General features: G+C 33.5%; 3 protein-coding genes across 3 annotated transcripts; all 3 read right to left on the bottom strand.

Annotated features, from left to right (window-relative positions):
* On the bottom strand, window positions 1-3,455 carry LOC123906921. The gene is made up of 7 exons (XM_045956952.1): window positions 3,006-3,455; window positions 2,656-2,697; window positions 1,592-1,674; window positions 1,388-1,489; window positions 1,067-1,281; window positions 464-558; window positions 1-380 (listed from the first exon to the last, which is right to left on the bottom strand). The coding sequence occupies exons 1-7, from the start codon at window positions 3,145-3,147 to the stop codon at window positions 127-129; spliced, it is 933 nt and encodes a 310-aa protein (XP_045812908.1). The 5' UTR covers window positions 3,148-3,455; the 3' UTR covers window positions 1-126.
* Window positions 3,456-4,760: 1,305 nt separating this feature from the next.
* LOC123906920 (leucine aminopeptidase 1-like) lies at window positions 4,761-9,275 on the bottom strand. The gene is made up of 10 exons (XM_045956950.1): window positions 9,005-9,275; window positions 8,338-8,752; window positions 7,845-8,039; window positions 7,512-7,737; window positions 6,980-7,106; window positions 6,582-6,677; window positions 6,242-6,319; window positions 5,687-5,747; window positions 5,276-5,463; window positions 4,761-5,128 (listed from the first exon to the last, which is right to left on the bottom strand). Exons 1-10 carry the CDS (start codon window positions 9,203-9,205, stop codon window positions 4,997-4,999), a joined length of 1,719 nt encoding a protein of 572 aa, XP_045812906.1. The 5' UTR covers window positions 9,206-9,275; the 3' UTR covers window positions 4,761-4,996.
* Window positions 9,276-14,470: 5,195 nt separating this feature from the next.
* LOC123905443 (probable GMP synthase [glutamine-hydrolyzing]) lies at window positions 14,471-18,770 on the bottom strand. The gene is made up of 5 exons (XM_045955036.1): window positions 17,464-18,770; window positions 16,700-16,757; window positions 16,519-16,602; window positions 16,220-16,361; window positions 14,471-15,063 (listed from the first exon to the last, which is right to left on the bottom strand). The coding sequence occupies exons 1-5, from the start codon at window positions 17,930-17,932 to the stop codon at window positions 14,695-14,697; spliced, it is 1,122 nt and encodes a 373-aa protein (XP_045810992.1). The 5' UTR covers window positions 17,933-18,770; the 3' UTR covers window positions 14,471-14,694.
* Between the last annotated feature and the right edge of the window lie 1,904 nt (window positions 18,771-20,674).

Raw genomic sequence — 20,674 nt, 5'->3', positions numbered from 1 at the left:
TAAGACAAAAGATAGAGAAATACATAAAATCTAGAAGATAATAAAGAAATATTTAGAGTAAGGAAGGAAGAAAGGAATTCATAATTGATACAGCTAAGGAACTCAGATATAGCAAGACATGGTAATTTAGCTATCCTCTTGTACTGGTGATTCTACCATTCTTACAGTGCGAGGGAGCATAAACTCGGCAAATATAGGAAAATGAGATGATGGATAACATCCATCAATATTATCATTCACCACTTCACATGAAACAGGAATCAGAGATCTACCTCTGAAAAGTATCCAATCAACGTGAAGATCTTGTGTTTGTCGATCCCAGCAGAGGCATAGCGCTCTGAAAATTAACTTAAGGTATTCAACGGTTCCTTGTTTGTCACCTGATAACACCAGATAATAGTACAAGTTATGTCATACTCGCGAAACAGATGTAACAATGTAAAAGCGTCAAAGCAAATAGTACCCTTGAATCCATGATAAGTGCGGATTAAGGAAACATTTTTCCTCACACGAGCACTAGGCCATGCATCTCTCATATCACCAACTACACCATGCTCTCTGCACGCAACCGCAGAAAACACCCAAGTTCGTCAATTGAATCTTAATATGTATCATAAGATATATTGCCAATAAAAATGTCATTTTTAAGTAAAAAAAACAAGTGACAACAAAATTATAAGTTGATGTATCATATATGAACCTCAAAATAAATTAAGATTCAAGTTGTATATCAAATGACATAAGAAAGTGGTTGGTTATACGAAGTTGACATAAAAAGCTGTTGGCTATACTAAGCTATTAGAATGAATCAGGATTCGTCACAGCGAGTCTGGATTTAAGATGAAATTTATGTTCAAATAGATACACAGTAGAGATTTGTATCATCATCGATTGAATTCAATCTAGTATCTAATCGATATTCGACTCTCATGTATCATAAGATTAACCATGGGTTACCAGGCACTTGCGAGAAATATAAACTTGAGTTCCCAACAATAGCATGGTATAAACTTGAAAACTGAATAATGATAACTAGCAACAGGAAATATAAGCAGCGAGAAACTACCTCGATCTACCGAGAAGGAAACGTCCAGTAGTTGATTCCTTTTGTGTATTGAATCCTCCACAGTACACAACTGGGAGGCTAGGAGGTAAGGATGCAATGTGCTGCCATGTGAGTAAAGCACTTCGTCTACGGGCACGGGGACTGAACTGATCCATGTTTGTGTTTACTATTTGAAATGAGAATCCTGGCGGCTCAACTCCTTTAAGTTGAAATGTGTGGACATCTTGTCAAGGAAAAGAACCAAAAGATTGTGCAACAAAAGTTGAACACAGTTTGAAAACAATTGAAGTTATATCTTATTTTTTAAAATCATAAGGATATAGCCCATGTTGCAATGCAAGGAACTTCGGAACCCCATGAAATGCTTCCAGGTACCGAGGGAGATTCTGACAACCAAAATGTTCCACCTTCTAGAAGCTCTACCTTCAATTTTTTCAAAAATAATATAAAAAACTGTGAAGCAATCTGTTCCAGTTAAATAAAAAATAAAAAACTACGAGATAATACGAAAATAATCCCATATACCTTTTCCTTATCATAGAAGATAGTGCAATGCTCATCAGTAGTATCTTGTGGCCCTTTTCGTGATACGCCAAACTGATCATAACCTGAGTCATGTTTTATTATCAACTTAGAGGAATCTGTTTCGAACCAGAGTAATATTATGCACAAAAAAGGGTTTGATAAGGACAATTGATGTCTGAAAACAGTCTCATGCTAATAATTGTATTCTATATCTTTCCTTGGACTCCAAGCATATTTTATTCTTGCAGAAGAATTGTAGATAAATAGTTCGGAAGCCAGTCCGAGCACGAAGCAAGAAAATTTAATTAAGTTACAAAATCAAAACTTGAAAAGAGAAGGAAAGAAGATCACTGGAAATAGATGGATTTATTTCCATAAACGATTAGTAAATAGCCACTCATATCACTCCACAAGAGTATTGGATGATCAAAAAGTTTTTCAGATATCTTGATCATTTTGGCATTTACATCAAGAGAAGTCTGAATAAAGTCTATAAAACTCTCACTTCCTCCTCATACATAATGGCACCTGAGGCTGAGAATATCGGCCTATTTATGCGTTAGTGCCTCATATGAATACATTTTTTAAACGACAGTAATTTGACGAAAACACAGTTGCACTATTTTTTTTCAAACCGTGGATTCCTCTAAACTCACCGTCAATCTAAACATGCAATGATTAGATGGAATCCTAAATTTATCTAAAGTCTAACCATTTGGACATTTTTTACAGAAATGCACGCCTATGTTAACATAACCAAACCATCTGTGATGTAGGCATCACATGAGATGACAACATCTACATAAGTAAGCATTAATTATTTAAAACTTGGGCCAAATTTCTCTTCATAACTAGAACCATTATAAGCAATAATCCTTTAACAAGGACATGACTATGGGCTATAGCACATCACATCCACATCCATTATGACAAATGTGATGCAAAATATGCTTGTAATTTGTAATGTAATGTAATGTAACCAAACAATGCAGGCAACAAACTTATGAAATATAAATGAATTCTTATAGAAGCTGAAGAAAAACATCTTGTAAAAAAGTTATTACCTGGCAAACCCTGCTGAAGAAAATCCAATTGGGTTTTCACTCCTGAATCCAGATTCAAATTAAAACAAAAAAGTGGATAAATAAACTGAATCAGAACATCAACATATAATTTTTCAAAGTAAAAAAAAAAACGGCATCCATTTCCAGATCAAACAATCAGATGAGGGACAGGACAAGCAAATGAAGAACACAAAATAGTATACAAAAAAAATCAAAATCAAAATAAAATCAATACATCAACAAAGAAACCGTTTTTAGCAAATGAATATAAACAAATCAGAAAAAAGAAACGATTTTTAGCAAACCCAGATGAAAAAATAAAGATGGGCATGCAGAAAATGAGAAGCTACCTTGTTGGGTACAGAGGATGATTGGGGAGTAACTTGTAATAACACTTATGCATATGTCTCTTCTTTTCTCCCATGAATTAGGACTATCTTGTGGCTCATCATCATGAAGATTGAAGGTCATAACAGTCAAAGATACACTCATTTTTTCTTCTTCTAAAAAGTAAAATAGTAAACAATTTTTCTTTACTTCATAGCAAAATGAAATGAAATGAATGAAAACAGGAACATAGTTGGAACAGGTTGTTTATGATGCTATTATTCTTATTTTATAAATATTTTTTTCTTCTGTTTCATGATGGCTCATTTGATCAAAATGTTTGACAGCATAAAAAAAAGAATTTGTTTTATTTTATTTGTTATTATTCTCTTGGTTGGTGTGTGTGACTGTGACTGTGACTGTGAAAGAGGAGAGAGGGTTTTAGGAGTATGTAAAATGTGAAGTCATACATAGTCATAGGTACAACAATAACAAGATCCCCTTTTCTTTGCTAAGCATTCTTCTGCTTTTTCTAGGATGCCAACCAGTCAAATCTGCTTTTTACTAGGTACCGGATTTTGGGCTAATTACACATAAGCTTGTCCCAAAGGTGTTGATTTTCACAGGTTTATAATATTCTACATTCATTGTACGGTTCTTATAGTAATCATTTGGGTCAAGAAAAAAACTTCAGATGTATTCAAAGGTTGAGTAAAAATAAGGGTGATGCTAACCAGTGTTTTCGGGGCACTAGTTAAGGATACTAAAAGGAGTAATTTTTGCATTGAAAAGAACATTTTGTATACTTATAAAAAGTAGATTACACAATTTCCAATACATTCATACATTATTTAGCTCCTTAACCAGTGCCCTAGGGGCACTAGTTAGCATTTTCCTAAAAATAAAGGATTGATTTATAAGTGAGATAAGGTTTTTTTTATTTTTTGGTACAAGTGAGATAAGGTTTTTACTATGTATAAATTTGTTTTTATTATTAGATTAATAAGTCTCATTATTGGATCAATATGTCACATTTCAAGAGTTTATGACATAATTAGGATTTTATGTACTATTTTGGATTTAAAACAAAACATTTGTTATTAGTACGGTGGAAAAAAATAAATTTAAATGAATTTAAAAAACTATTTTAAACACTAGCTTGAGTCAAAAACCATTGATATTAGAAATTGTCAAAATAGTGTACTCCGTCCAACTGACAGTAAGAATGTCGTATTCGTTCTTTTGACATTAAAAAATTACACAAATAAAAGAAATAGAATACTAATTTTATCAAAATTGATTTTATTAAGCATTGGTTGGTGTGTTCACAATTCGTTATTTTATATTTTTTTTTTAACTAGGAAGAAGTAAAGAACTAAAAAACCTTGGATCCCTTTTTTTTTTTTATTACACTTGGATGGCTTAAAGCAAGATGATTTTACTTCTGCCTTCTGTAGTGTGAACAATTAGATCACGGCACTCATTGGTCCCTTCCAAAAGAAAGAGCAAACAACTTATGCTGCTGCTGCTTTTTTTGGTCGAAAGAAGCTTGTATGCTTCTAATACACACATAACACGACAACAAATAATACAAATGGACCACCTTTGCAAAAGATGGCACTAATAGAGCTACAAAGGATGATAGGAAAAGATAATTTCTCAATCGATCCGCCTTTATATATTGCGCAAATCTATCTAAACACGCACTCAGAAGCGTGCTTCAGATAACATAAGGAGGGCAGATTGAGAAATTATCTACTGAATTATCAACAAAATAATTAGATGCTTAACTGAATTATTATAAGGAAAACATGAAAATACAAAGTCCTTTTTTGTATAAAGTTTGAATACACTGGAATATACTTCAGCTTACCACCTTTTCCATCCATCATAAAAAAGCTTATTCATATAAGCAAAGCAACCCAAAATAACCAGAAAACCCATAAGATGATTTTTTATCTTATCTTATACGCCACCCACAATGCCAACCATATTTGAAGATTTCAGTTCACAGTTAAGAAGAGGCGTTTTTCAAAACCCATTCGACTAGAGTAGCAACGCCAAATCCTGTCGCTGAGCGCTTCTTGTCATTCCACACAGGACCAGCCATGTCAATATGCAACCATTGAATCTTTTCATCAACAAACTGCAACCCAAAAATTGTTTCAGATTAGGACAATTCATGTTCCGGTTGCACACAATCACTTGGAGAAATATGGAGCGAGAAAATGACAGAATATCATTCAGAAAATTGCAAACAGTAACAAGATTTATATAATTATTAAGCACATACCTGTTTCAGGAAAAGAGCAGCAGTAATAGAACCACCTTGTCTACCACCAGTGTTCACCATATCAGCCACTCCTGATTTCATTGATTCCCAATAGCTTTCCTCTATTGGCAGCCTCCACAGTTTCTCCCCACTCAATTCAGAAGCTTCAACAACTTCTTTCACCAGTTCATCATTGGGTGAAAATATACCTTCAAAATAATAGTTCTCCCGAGTTTAGCTCTACTATTTCCCCCAAAATGATATAAATTTAAGGAGTTTATTATAGTGCCAACCAAACTATTGAGGCTTCTTTCTGATTCTAACAAGCAAATATTGGTATATATGGTAAATGGTAATTAAAAGGTCAAATCTACTTGTCCAAAAAAAAGGTCAAATCTATACGCAACATAATAGTTTTTAGTTTATCTTTACCTGCAACTGAAGGACCAAGAGCAACTACGCATGCCCCTGTTAAGGTTGCCAGGTCAACAATCTGAAAAGAATTGATCGACAAGTTAACACTATTCTAAAACCAAACCAATTACTTAAGAAAACAAGTTTTAAGCTTGTCCATATTGATACCAGAAAACAGACAGCACATAAGAAGTTTATCAATACTAAAAATGGCCTAAGTCAGCACTTGTTCTACAAATCTTGGAACACAGAAAGAGGACTAAACTTGTCCGTGGATAATTTTAAAGAATGAGAATGGTAGATATTCAGGAGAAATGCTTGGAACACCCTCATTATAATTGATTTATTGTTTTAAAAGTTAACTTAGTTGCCTTGTAAATCATAGTGTACTCAAGAGTATGTAAAAATGAGAGTCCAGCATTTATCATTTATCACATAATTGAAAATTTCACCAAATCTATCAAACAAGCATTAACTGTTAAGCAAATGTTTTGGGAAGTCAACCAAAATCTGTTATGATTTATAGGGATATTACAGAGATAGAAAGATGAAAATGCCTCGCTCGCTATATACCTTATCAACACCTTGGTTACAAGCATATACCAGAGCATCAGCCAGGGTAAGTCTTCCCTCAGCATCAGTGTTGTTAACCTACACAAAAATGTTAAACCAATGTCAAATCCCTAGTACATCATATATCACATAAAATGTATATTCAACAAAATCAAGGTCAAATACTATACATGTTCTATTACATAGTTCATAGAGACGAAAACTTAAATCCACTGATCTTCGATTACAATGTAATTATGCATACATGTATTAGTAATAGAAACTTTCAACTACATGTCCATTGACCTGGTATATATACATATTTAACAAATTGAAAACAAAATACCTAGTAAACCCTCACCTCTATAGTCTTTCCATTTGAAGCCGTGACAACATCTCCGGGCCTCATACCTGTTCCACTTATCATATTCTCACAAGCTGCAACTATAAAATGAACCTGCATATGCAAGAATTTTATTACACCACAAAATGTGACACAATCTGTACTTCAAACAAATCATTTCCAAGGAAAGTAGCCACCACACCAGAAAAGTAAAATGAAACTTCATAGTCAACAGCTCTATTAAGAAAAAATATCAAATGAGATGGGAAATTTCATTCAGTTTTATTTATGCAAACCCATCATGATTTAAGAGATCCCATACTACATCACCTAATACCTAAGCAAAGTCTTGACATAAAATTGAAAAAATCAAAGGACCATATAAATTATAGGCAAAGGGGGAAGTCATGACTAACCTCGACCCCAAGAGGTTTGATTTGACCAAGTGCTTTTGCTGCACCTAAAACTGCAGCTGAACCACCCATATCAAATTTCATGAGTTCAATCGAACAGCCAGGTCCAGTCTTGATGTTGTAGCCACCACTAATAATAAGCAGAAAACATGATAAAAAATCAGTAAGGAAAAAAAACTCCAACTTGTTACATCAAACAATAAAAGAAAAATAAAAAGGGAAAAAAATCCATGGACTCCTTAATTTTCGAAAGAGTTAAGACAACATATATATTTACACAATAATTAGTATGCCCGTGGAAAATTGGTAATGCATGTAGAAAGTGTACATTGAAGCAATATACTTAGGAGTTATGTTAGGACCTCATATTAAAAGATTTATCAACCAACAAAAACATCAAATTTCACAACCACTCAATGTTTTAGTACCAGAATCAAAACCATGGATAATACAAGGGGGAAATCCCATTTCAGATTGATAACTATCTTTCCGAGTTGTTGTATTTGTATATAAAAAACATTATTTTGTGAATTACCTGTCAAAAGTCAAACCTTTTCCGACCAAAGCCAGCTTAGTATTGACAGTTCCAATTGGAGGTTTGTAAACAAGATGGATAAAATGAGGAGGGTTTGCCGAGGCTTCAGCAACAGCCAAATAGGACCCCATTTTCAATTCCTTACATTGATCAACATTTAATATTGTAGCAGTAAAAACATCACTGTAGGTGGAAGCAACCTTAGATGCCTCTTCTGCCAATACCCCTGGGATTAAAACGTCACCAAATATAAACCAAGTTTTAGAGAAGCACATTTACATACGTACATATACCTATATATATATAAAATACAATTTAAGGTTTCATGTGAACCTGGAGTGAGAACATTAGCAGGAGAGTTGACAAGCTCCCTTCCGAAAAGTATTCCAGAAGAAACATCTCCAGCATACTTGAGCTTTTTCTCCAATTCAGGTCCCTTTCCAAGACCAATAATGTCAATGGATCTGAGTGTTGGTTTCTTTGATTCTGACTTGTATCTTTGATCTTCAAATAATCCCAGCACAGCCCCTAGCACAATTCAAGCCCGCACATCAAATATAACTATAAAATTCACAAGCTTACATTCTACATTCACAACCGCACACACACGCACATATACACAAGTAGGATGAGAAATGGAGAACTCCATTACTAAAGTTTTTGATGTATATAAGTCAATATTTCTTAAAACGGTAACATGTAGTTTTGTATAATTAAACTTTATACACTCAAAACATTAGTAATGGAGTCCTCCATTTCTTCGGAGAAATGGAGAGGATCTGTATCCATCAACACATCAAACAATTATAAATCATAAAATCAATACCAGATGCAATTGCATAAGCAGTATTAAGCTTTGATTCAGAAGAGAGTCCTTCAGAAGAGGCAAGAACAATGGCAACATTGCTTGCCTGAGCAGATTTAGCAGCAGCGACAACAGCCTCACCGAAACCCTTGAACAGTGCAATATTGGAGGGTGACTGTCCAAGACCAATCAAACCAACCCTCTTTGATCCAAGTCCTTTAATTCTAAGAACAGTTGATTGACCAACTTTACCAGAGAAATCCTCTTCAGAAGAAGCTTCAGCTAACAAACCATCCAACTTAGAATCAATTTTGTTCAAAATCAGATTCTCAAATCTGGATTTTGCATCTCTAGTTAGGTCTTTCTCCGTAACACCAACAGCTAGTATATCTCCTTTCCATTCCGTCACATCAACATCCGTAGCAGTAAAAGAGATCTTTCAGGAATTTTCACAAACACAAAATAGGCATTCTCAGTATCACAACAATAAAACACATAATCACATAAAAAATCATTCCAAAGTCAATCAGATACAACAATCAACCTCAAAACAACATCACAATAGAGTCAAATAATATAAAAACGACCCACAAAGAGAAAATCAATAAATTAACGATTTTTATCATGGATAAGGTAAATGAAGCATAAAAAGAAACATGGGCATGTAAAATTGAGGAAGAAAAATAACCTTAGGGGTTTCGATGATGGTGGGGTGAGTGAGACCGAGAGTGGAAGCAAGTGGCTGAGAGTGAGACATGAGTTTTCTGGTAGAATGATGAAAACGCATAGGGAAAGAAGCAAAGTGAAGACGAGAAGTGAGTTTAGAGAGAAAAAGAGGAGAGGATGAGTTTGAGAAAGAAACAACAATGGCAGTAGCTATGGCCGCCATTTGCGTGTGGGAGTGTCTATCTTATTTATAATGAAACATCACATCCTACTCATCCAAAAATGCTCATTATAATTGTATTTCTTAGAAGAAAAAAAAAAATTAGTTTAATGTCTAGAAAATTCACGTTAAACAAGTGTTTGAACTTAGGCTCCTGCGCATGTCATTGTCAACTGGGCTAAGCTCACGAGTACATAGTCTCTCATTTTAAATTCATCTAAATAAATTACCACTTTTTAATTTTACATTTTTTTTCACTTCAAATTTTTTTTTTTGGTGAAGACTTCGGATTTTATATCGATGTAAAGGTGAAAGAGATGCACTAACCTCGTATAATATACTTTGTTGTGTCTAAATTTGATGTTTAAATAACAAACCTCGTAAAAAAAATCAATTTATCATTTTATATTAAAAAAAATGAAGTGACGAGACGAAAAATATGATTAGTATTGATTGACAATGTAAAATTATTGAAAAATGTTATTGGAACACATTTTTTGGGACAAAAATACAACATCAAAGATAATTTTGTTATTTCAATCAACCATGTGTTCACTAATAAAATACTATGTTATTGAAACAAATACGTATTACCCTTAATTAATGTTGTATATATTTTTGTCTCAGAAAATATGTTCCAATAACATTTCACAAAATTATTTTACAAAGTGATATTTGAGATGGAATGCAAGATACGTAGTTGATGATGTACACAATAAAAAACAAAATAATTCAAAATATGGTTCACTTATTGATGATTGTAGAACCATACTTTGAAATTATAGGAATTTTATAGTTATTTTTACTAGGCGTTAAACAAACGGAAGCGTTCATGAAGTTATAGAAATTTTATAGTTGTTTTTATAGTTGTTTCAAAGTATAGTGTGCCTTATGTTACTCCGAGTTGTATTACCATTATTATTATGAATTAAATGTTTTGAGTTTGCTTGGTCTGAATTCTGAAACAAAATAACAGTTCTCAAAATTATTATACATTCTCAATGCTCTTTTTTTTCAAAGTGAAACTACAAAAAGGTTAAGGAATAGCAATAGAGCAAGGGAAAGACAATCCACCTACAATCTCCCGCCAAAAAGAGGAAGAGAGTGACTGAGTGAGGGAAAGACATCCACACCAAACAAAAAACTTAAGAATCATCCAAATCAACTGACTTGTTTGCACACTGATTAACTAAGCTCAGGGACGTAGCCATGTACATGGCTGTGTGGGCAGTAGCCCCCACTTCAATTTTATTTCGCTACTACGTACTAGTAGTATATGTATATGTGTCTAGCAATGCATAGTTTAAAATACTTTTCTTTTTGGAAAAAATGCATATATTACATAGTGTGTCTTCACTATATTTTTCATAGTTTCATTTCTTTAAGGGCAAACCATTATTTTAGCCTTTTGAAATGTAACTCGCTGTTATATTGATCTTTAAATATATTGAAATTGCAAATACATCCATATTATCTCTTTTATTAGTAATTTTATGGACTAAAATGACTAACGTAAAATACATTTGAGTGTCAAAATGACTTGTTTAATATTTAATAATTACTCATATTTAAGTTGATTTTTGGCACAATTTATTTGTTATTTATGCACTCATACATATTTCTTATTAATATTATATTTTTGTTTACTTAAATGTTGTCCCACTATTCAAAGTTTCTGGCTCCGTCACTGAATAAGCTATGAGGATTATTATAATAAAAATCACCACAAGTCAATAAACTTTGTACTATCGTCATGAGATTCATCAATTGAATTTCATAGTTGTAGAAGGAGGAGGATACCTTCGTTAAGTTTTACTTTTCAAATAATAATTTGATGATATAGAAAATAAAATTTCACCAAAAAAATAAAATAAAATAATTCAATCCACACAGGCAATTGTGACACCACTCTATGACCTAACAGTTTTTTTATTCGACTTTACACATCTGTTGCGAGGGAAACTTATGCACATCAACAAAATTTAATAACACAAAAATGTAGTGGTAGAGTTTTTTTTTAAAAAAAATTAGAGACTAATTTTTGGATTTAGAAACTAGAGACTATATTTCTGAATCAATGAAACAAGATTACAAAAGTATATTTAAGTTAAAGAAATTTGGTCAACAATAATTGATATATTAAACTTGGTATTATATACTACACATAAGAAAGTTGGCATACTCATTTTCTTTTTTAACAGAAGTTGGTATACTTAATTAACAATTGCATAATTCAGATTCAAATATAAAATTTCGTATATCTTTATATTTAAAATAAAATGGGTGAGACTAACCACTAAATTATTATTAGGAAAAAAACAATTGGTATATCATATTTGTGTAAAAAGTTAGTATATTTTATTGGTGAGGTAAAAAAGTTACACATACATAGCATTTAGTTTCATTCTTGTATGGATTTATCAAAAAGAAAATTTCTACATTAATTGATAGCATATATAAGGTTTGGGGGGCCAATTGAAGACAAGCAAGGCCTTTTTTTTTTTCCTAAAAAACCAAAACTCTATCAAATAATTCAACATAGACACATTAGCACTTTAAGAATTCAAACATGAAATTTAAAATTTAAAGAGTAGAATACTTCGAGATCTCAAACTTACACAATATATCTTTGGAGTTGATTAAATAAAATAGAGTTTATGATATGTTATCATCGCAAAAAAAGAAGAAAAAAATTTAAGTTACATAGAGATAACCTAAAATCCAAACACAACATTAAAAAGCGTTCTAAAAGACTCAATGTTTCCTCTAAAAATATGAAAGACTAGTGTTGCTTTTTTGATTAATCTTAATCAGCAGCAATTCACTTTTTTCGATAGATAGCGCGACAGAGTAAGCAACTTGAAGGTAGCGGCAATCCATATGTACCCATGCCCTTATGAAATTGCATTATCGGAGCCGAGCCAAGAACCAGAGACTAATGGCCACACAAGAATTGTCATATAAAACCACCCATAAAAATTTATGAGACTGGACAAAAAGAGCTGTGATCAAATGTTCACTTCAAAAAATCTTGGTTTTGAATTGTTTTGTTTTATTACGAAAATATGTTTTTATATTAGAAAATTTTACTTATAATTCAGTTAGAAATTTTCTCATCCCACCCACACACTTTCTCCCCTACCCCCTAGCAATTCGGAAAACGTTTTCCGAATTTTTTATAGTGTAAATTTTACATTAGAAAAACAGTTCGAAACGTATTTTCCAAATTTTTTTGCACGCTAGGGAAGTAGGCGAGAAAGTGAGTGGGTTGGATGAGAAAATTTCATTCAGTTAAGCCATTAACTTAATTGAGCTTAGCCTAACGTATTGAACAACGTCCAATCTTTAAAGAAAAACTTTACTCTACACCAGCTACACTTAAGCCTTTTAACCCCCGCATTTTCTTTAAATACCCATTTATTTGTTTACTTTGGAAAGCATCTATATACATCTATGTCATAGTTTTATTACACAAATTAAAATAAATAAATAAATTAAATAATGTTACAATCTTACAAGATAAGTCTTGAAACTTGAACAAACTTCTTGATGTCAAAAATGTATCCCTTAAAATAGACTAAGTTTTGCATAATACAAGTATATCTAATTTGAAAATGTTAGATTTAAGCCATATCAATTATCTATCGTATGTTGTTTGTCAGTGGATCTAATTTCGTGTTGGCGGTCAGTTCATTTGTCATTTTTTGAACATTGATTGATGCTTTGCAATTTGGTTTCACACTTGTACATAGATTCGCTGGATTGTGCTTGTGATGAGTACTTGTATGTTAGAATTTATTCAGGATGATTCACTTGTGTTGTCTTGTCATTTTGTAATTCCCATTTGGGTGGACTACACTTTTGCGTGAATTTATTGGATCAGGTCTTATGTCGCTCACTCTTTGTATTACTTTATGTTTATTTAATCTATTTTTCTATTTGCTTAAAAAAAATCTCTATTTTTCTATTTAATCTATTTTTCTATATGCACCCAAACTAGCATTACAAAAAAGCTCCTGCTGTATCATTATTTTCGGCAGAACATATGTCATGAATTACTTCCCTCACGCTGCAAAACTGCTGCAACCGTGATGATACTATGTTCTCCAAACCTGTAGATTGTATTGCTTGTGTACTATAATTACAGCTGAACAGGACGTGCCACCTCGTCTTCAACATCATGATAACAAAGAGGATGTGTCAATGGGCACGGAACACACTTTTCTTGAAGCCGGACACGGGTTGGTAAACACCCTCTGCATATTCTCCACAGGAGATGTTTAGCCTTTGGAGGAGCATGAATTTTCCAAAGCTTTGTCCATTCCTCTTAACTTATTTAAGACTAAATTAATATAACTTGCTCCACATGGTTCAAAATCAAAGTTCTTTTGGCCTATTCTTTCCGACCCCTACAATTTGAAGAGACAATTTGGTAATTTATCCATCTCTTTTAATACAGTAAAAAGTATTTTAGTCGTCATCATGGAAAATAAAAAAAATTAAAATTCCTTACATTCTGAACTTATGCTTTCATATGTTTCTGAAGTTGTCTTCACACAAGTCATCATTCCCAAGGACAACAAAGGAGACACCTCCACTCCATACATAACACATTGACATTTTTCAAGATTCTGTAATTGTAGAAACAATTGTGTTTTTTTACGTGTATGTAAATTACTTGACCAAAAACATAGAAATAGTTCTACTATCTTAGTGGATACAAGACAAGAGGGAGGGAGCAAGTAAATCACTCATTCCCTGCTTCAAATGAGAATATTAAACAGTCTCTAAATTCCTAGAAGATGAAGATGAAGATGTACCCTTTGGTCAAATGAGTATTAAAGAAAGAGGTTCAAAGTTCAATGGCAGATAGTGACAGAATGAGACATAACATTAAGATTGTTTATGTACTTTTATTTCTTTCATGGACAAAATTGGTGGTTTTACTAAAATTGTTGTAGCTCATGAAACATAACATTGCAGATCACGAGCAATCATCTGCCACAATTATATCATTTTCAGAGCCAAGCAATACCCCACCACTGTTGGTGGAATCCAAGGTAAGCAAACATGTCTATGAACAATGAGGAGTCTTTCCTGCCATAGTGACAGAAAAACAAAGTCACTGTTATATCATTGTCATCTTCACAAGTGGGGGAGTACTCTAGCTGGCCAACAACACAATGCATACATGAATGCAAACATAATAATCAAATTAAGATGTTAATACTGTATAAAGAAATTCGGTTATCTATTACCTGCTACCACTGGAATCAGTAAAAGAAATTTCTAATCACTGATATAATTTTTTACTGTACAAAAAATTCTACACCAATTTGTTAAGGCTTCCCTCTAGAAAGCTTTCATACAACAGAACATGTAGTTGATTGATTCAACCCATCTTTGAGATCGATACACAAATTATCCTCGAATATGACTCAACCTCAGGCTAAGTATGCAGTACCTATTTGATCTACCAGATTTACTGTGATTCATTCTGATGACAAACTCAAATTATCAATGGCAATGGAAAGATCAGATTCCATCACACTATCACATGCCTTTTGTTGACCATCATCTTTGATAGAATTTTCCTCCTTCCCTTCTGCTGCAGCTACACATTCCTGAAATCTGAAGCAACTGATGAGGTGATCGTTGGTTAACCCAACAACCTGCATGAAGGAGTATATGACTGTAGGACCCACGCCACGGAAACCTCTTCTCACCAAGTCTTTGCTAATAACTTCAGCTTTTGGTGTTTTAACGGGAACCTGTCGAGGATAACGGAATTTGCTAACTATAGGCTTGTGGTTCACAAAACTCCAAATGTAATTGTCGAATGACCCAAACTCTTCTATGACCTGGCATCAGTAAAACCTGTAAAAAGTTAGTTGCAACGACAATCATAGCCGTGATGCAAATTGTGCAAAGTGCAATTATGGCAGTTGAGTAAAAGAATACATTGTAGTATTTAATGTTATGTGACTTAGCACATAGCACATACCAGCTAAGCATGTTGGCTAGTTAAAGAATCCAAATAATTAGGTCTCACATCATTGTGGCAAACTAGAATATAGGAAGCTCAAACTGTACGATAGATTAATATAACGGTTTGTCCCATATGGGACATGAAAATTAAATGAGGACCAGGACCACAACCCAATTACCCTCATTACCTAAGCCTCCCAAATCAAATAATCATTAAATACCATTTTTAAGCCATTCAATTGATTCAATATACCTCTCTTATTAGACTCTCATTATCAATGGATATGATGACTTAGAATATTACCAAAGATCTCAGAAAATCAACCAGTTTTTTTCCCCCAGAAAAGGGAACAGTTCTTTAATTAACGAAACAGAATGGAATTATCCTGCTTGAAAGGTTTTTCCTTTTATGAAAATTATTAGACTTACTTTCCTAGTCAGGTATTTCTTCAAAAGATCAACACATTAAATAAAGCTATAGTTATTTTTTTCTCAAAGGGAAAACCTCCAAACTTGAAAAATGAAAATCATTAAGCAGTTGACTTCTTTCCTGACTAGCATATCCTCAGGATTCATGAATAGGAAAAGTATAAAGTCCCACCTAGAACAGATAGTAACATCACTTTGTTTCCTGGACATGTTATTAAGCCAATGTACACCCACCCAGAAGCACTTGGGCGAGGAATGGTTCAAGTCTCTTCCAGGTTAACCAGAGGTCTTGGAATTGTAGCAGCGTTAAAACTCTTCCGCAAGAGTTTTGCCGCCCATTGTGATCCTATCAAGCTCGAGGGATTAATCTCTAGTAGTGTGTGGATATACCCAAATTTTACAACAAAAAAAAAAACCCATATACACCCTATACAGAACTATATATTTAGAATATGGCAGTAAAATACCGCAAGCCTGTAATCTCTCGGCTTCCACTACCAGTGGTTCTCATCCAGAAATTATTAACAAGTAACCGTGATCTAACCCAAGGGGGCAAATTCCATAACGAAAGTAGAAAAAGTCACGAGAAAACTAATATACCTTTGATACTTGGCGTGCATTCTCAATTATTCCACGCAATTTCTGGTCAGGAAGTAAGGAACTTGCAGTGGTTCCAGGCGTCATCATCTTCTTCTCATTTAATTTGGAGACAGCAACTGGATCGAAATCAGCAAAAACTTCCCTGCAAAGAACTTTTGTTAACAATACTAATGCGAACAAAATTGATGACAAAAAATAAGCTGCATATGAGGTAGCAACCAACCAGCAAATGTTTGAGCCCAAGAAGGAACAATAATTTTAAAGAAATAAAGAAATCAGAACTTCTACATTGATAATACCTAAAAATATGTCTCTTGCTTAGAATGGCTGGCCAAGAAAGTTCAGATAGGGCACTTGAAAGAACAAGAAGCTCAAACAGTTTCCTACATGTGATAAAGAGTAGCAAGCAAAATTTAGAGGAAGATACATTCCTTTTCCCAACCAACACAACAAGACTAATTTTAGTGTATAAAAACATACTTGTCATCATGTACTGGAACTCCCCATTCTTCATCGTGGAAAGTAGCATAATATGGCTCTAATATCAACAGGTAAACATAGTCAGGAAAATAAAACTTTGTAAAAAGGCCAAAGTAGTTCAGAACTTAAAACTCAAAATACGTATTATAGAGGAATTTCCAGTAAAGGTATGGCGTGTGCACATTCATCTGTAGTACCATTGACCTGTACTTCTCTTGCAATTCTCAATTTTCTCTTCAATGATCAAAAACATCAACTAAAATTCATCATAAGAGGTGCATGTTCTATCCTATTTTGAGCTACAAACTCATTGCATGAATGATATTCGAAGCACAAGCAATGGAATATCTAAAATTAATATACCAGACAGCATTATTATTCACAATAATTTATCTGGAAAAAAAGATAATGACGCCCAAATGGAGTGATTATATGTTTAAAGTAAAATCTCAATCTTCAAGGGCTGAAATCTATCTTTAAGTTTAAATTAGTCATACAATGCACAATATCTCGATATCAGCTCAAATGCATTTAAACGGATGGAATGAGACCAGACATTGAAATTAAACTGCAACGGCCATATTCATGAAAGCAATTCAGCATCCAAAAGTATCATGAACCGAACTATCCTACCAAAGGTAGTACATGGTAATAAACAACTTATCATTAAACACATAATTATGCCCCTGTCTGTTAAGTTTTAACATCAGTATAGCATGACTTCTTAAAAATTGAGTGAAATTGGAGGAAGGAGTCGAACAAACCAGTATTAGGAGTGATCCAAGCACACCTCTTCTTGGATTGTGCGCCATCAGGAGGAGGAGATTCCAACACACCATCAGAAACAACACTTCTTGGCTTCGACACAGATCGCTTCCTTGTAAAACCATAGCTATTAGACCGAGTCAATCTTCCAGTAGACGCTCGGCTATGAAATGAGTCGGTGGACGCATCAGAAGAACACGAAGCATTCATAGACAAATTAGAATGCAACAACTGCTCGTGTCGGCGCAGCACTGAAGATACACTGGGAGAATGTGACTGAGGAGAAGCATCTTTCTCTTTGGCCAAATCAACCTCCCTGCCCAATTTATCAGTCTTCCTCAGTGGCTTCGAAGAATCTTTCCTAGAACTATAAGAACCTGTCTTATTTCCAGCAGGACCAAACACAGGCCTTGCTTCTGAATCAGCAACATTCATAGACCTCAATCTAGGACCTCCTGAGGCTGACATTGACACAAATCTTTCTAATTTAGGTTTCACAACCCACCAAAATACACAGTCACCTACCAATTTCTTCTTCTCTTTTAACCTCACCACTCACCCTTTTGAAAACTCTAATTATCAATCAAAACTACCCAAAAAAATCTACTGAAACCCTCACTTTTTATTTCAGCTGGAAGCTAAAGAAACACAGAAAAAAGGATCATATCGAACTTTTAACAAACACCTGGTGCACAATGACGTGGCCCAAAAAAACAGATCTTGAATTTTCAACCTTCAAAATGAACTACAAAGAACCCCATTTATCTGAAACCCAAAATGGAAAAGCTATAAAAAGTTGAAACTGATTGGATTTGGGAAAATGGGTTGACTTTTTTTGGGAGCAAAATTAGGGTTTAGGTAGAGTTGCGTTTAGTTTTGAAATGAGCTAGAAAGAACCTCGAAAGGACAAGATTCCGTTCTGCATTGTGGAAAAAGCAGAGTGGTCTTCGATGGTACCTCAAAAGCCTGGTGTCATGCCAGTAACACACGTTCCTTAATCAGAAATTCATGGTTCCACTTTTTCCCAGTAAAAATAGCAAGGAAATTTTCCGAGAAAATGCTGGGAAAAAGTGGTGTTTGGGAGTGAAAATTAACATAAACGTGGAACAATGGAGAGAGAGAGATGGGTTGTTCACTTGTTTGATGATTTATCTTTATTTGGTGAGTGTGGGGTTTGATGATTTGATCAAACAAAGAAAGCAAAGGTACAAAGTACTATTAACAGGAAAATATATGCCAAGCATGAAGATAGAATAGAGAGAGTAGGAAAGAAAAATAATTATTAAAAGGTAAGACTGTGAAAATAAAAGAAAATAAAAGTGTCAACAAATACATATCCTTAGGACAATGTTTCAGACTCAAAGTGGTTAAAAAATTAGGTAAAAAAAATTATGAAGATTCACTCCTCAACCAATTGATCTATCGGGAAACAGACATTTTTAGTAACATTTTGTTTTATATTAGGAGTTGGCATAATTTTTTTTGAAAAATGTTAAATAGGCACCCGGTCCACTAGTTAAACTCAAATAAGGAAATGTTATCTTGAAACTCGTGCATTCAATGCATTAAAAGTGTAAGAAGTTATTTTTATCAGTATTAACTTTATGTTTTATTTCTATTTTTTGTATGCTTAAAAAATGCACCGGGTGTAAGGTTTAACATGACTTTTTTTTTTAGACAAAGGGCTAAAGTTCAAAAGGAAAAAAACTACAACGCTACTAATCCAGGGAAGAAAACACCCCTATTATCATCAGCTAGCACTTGCATCAAGTTAGTTGGTGGTTGGTGGTAGATCAAGGTTCCATGATTTTGAACACACCCCATATTAGCGAGTATATTCGCACATCTGTTTGCTTCTCGATGAATATGATAAATTTTAACATTTCAATCTAAGCTCAAGAGACTATGAATTTTCTTGATGATAAACCAGAGACATTTCCATGATCATGTTTGTTAATGATATTTACTATAAATTCTGAATCCATTTGCACTTCCAACTTGTAAAACCCCATGCTTCTCGTCATAGATAAACTTTCCAACAATCCTCAAAGTTCAGTTAAATACGCAGTTGTTGATCCTAAAGATTTAGAAAAACCATGAATCCAATGACCTTCTTCACCACAAAATGACCCTCCAGAACCAGCACTTGTATTATGACTCTTAAAAACGTCATCCGTGATCCGTGTTAAGACAAATCCAACCATGCTCCGGAGGATACCATCTCATATCTTCTATTCACTCTACCCATGTTTTTTTTTTTTGACAGTAATTCACTCTACTCGCGTTGTTTTGCTAGCTTCGATGAGAATACGTACTACTCATATAATATGTGTCAATAAATTCATTCATAATAATTTCCCAAAAGGATCCTGAAAGCTAGTATCATGTGCTCTTTGATTCCTCCATTGCCACAAGTAATGACAACCCATTTAACCTCTTAATTCCTCCCAGTATGAGTTCTCAAATTCAATTCAAACCATTGCTCTCTGGTATAAAGAAAAAACGTGCTCCAATGGTTTACTTCTACTAGGTGTCGCCACAATATAGATGCAAGGGGACAATCCCTTAATTTTGACAGTGAAATAAAAAAAAATAAAAAAAAAAGAATTAATTTTGACAGTAAATTAATTAAAATAATGACATTGGTTGTAAGTTGGGACATTTCTATTTTTTGGCAGTAAATTAATAATTAAAATAATGAGAGAACAATGTCATTGGTTGTAAGTTGGAACATTTCCATCTACAAATTGGCTACCAGTTAGCCAAATATACAAGATATTGAAATATAACATAATTTTATAAGAAAAATTGACATTAACAAACTAAAACTTTAATTTTAATAATCAAAATTAATTTCTTGACACATGATGAAAGATTCATAGTCTTTAATTGACTATCTTCAGAAAAAATTATTTCTAGTGTTTGCTTGATTATAAGTGGTCTTAGAAATTACTAATATAAAGAGATGTTGCCTAGTCATTTTTAAGGTTTAAAAGAACTTTAAATTCGGTGATAATCAGTATAAACCTCCCTTACTCAATATGGTGCCAACACAATGAGTCACTCGCAAACATTTTAACATGTGAATTACAATGTTGGTCAATACGGTGTTGCTCGTCAATGTTGGTAATGTGATTAGATGAGTTTTGTTGTACATAAATGTTTAGTGGCACAGTTTGTTATTCGTATACCTTTCGTTTATGTGTAATT

This window comes from Trifolium pratense, linkage group LG2 (genome assembly GCF_020283565.1).
Source record: "Trifolium pratense cultivar HEN17-A07 linkage group LG2, ARS_RC_1.1, whole genome shotgun sequence".
In the NCBI taxonomy this organism is placed as follows: Eukaryota; Viridiplantae; Streptophyta; class Magnoliopsida; order Fabales; family Fabaceae; genus Trifolium; species Trifolium pratense.
Note: the sequence above shows the minus strand (reverse complement) of the source record. Positions and strands in the feature narration are given on the sequence as shown.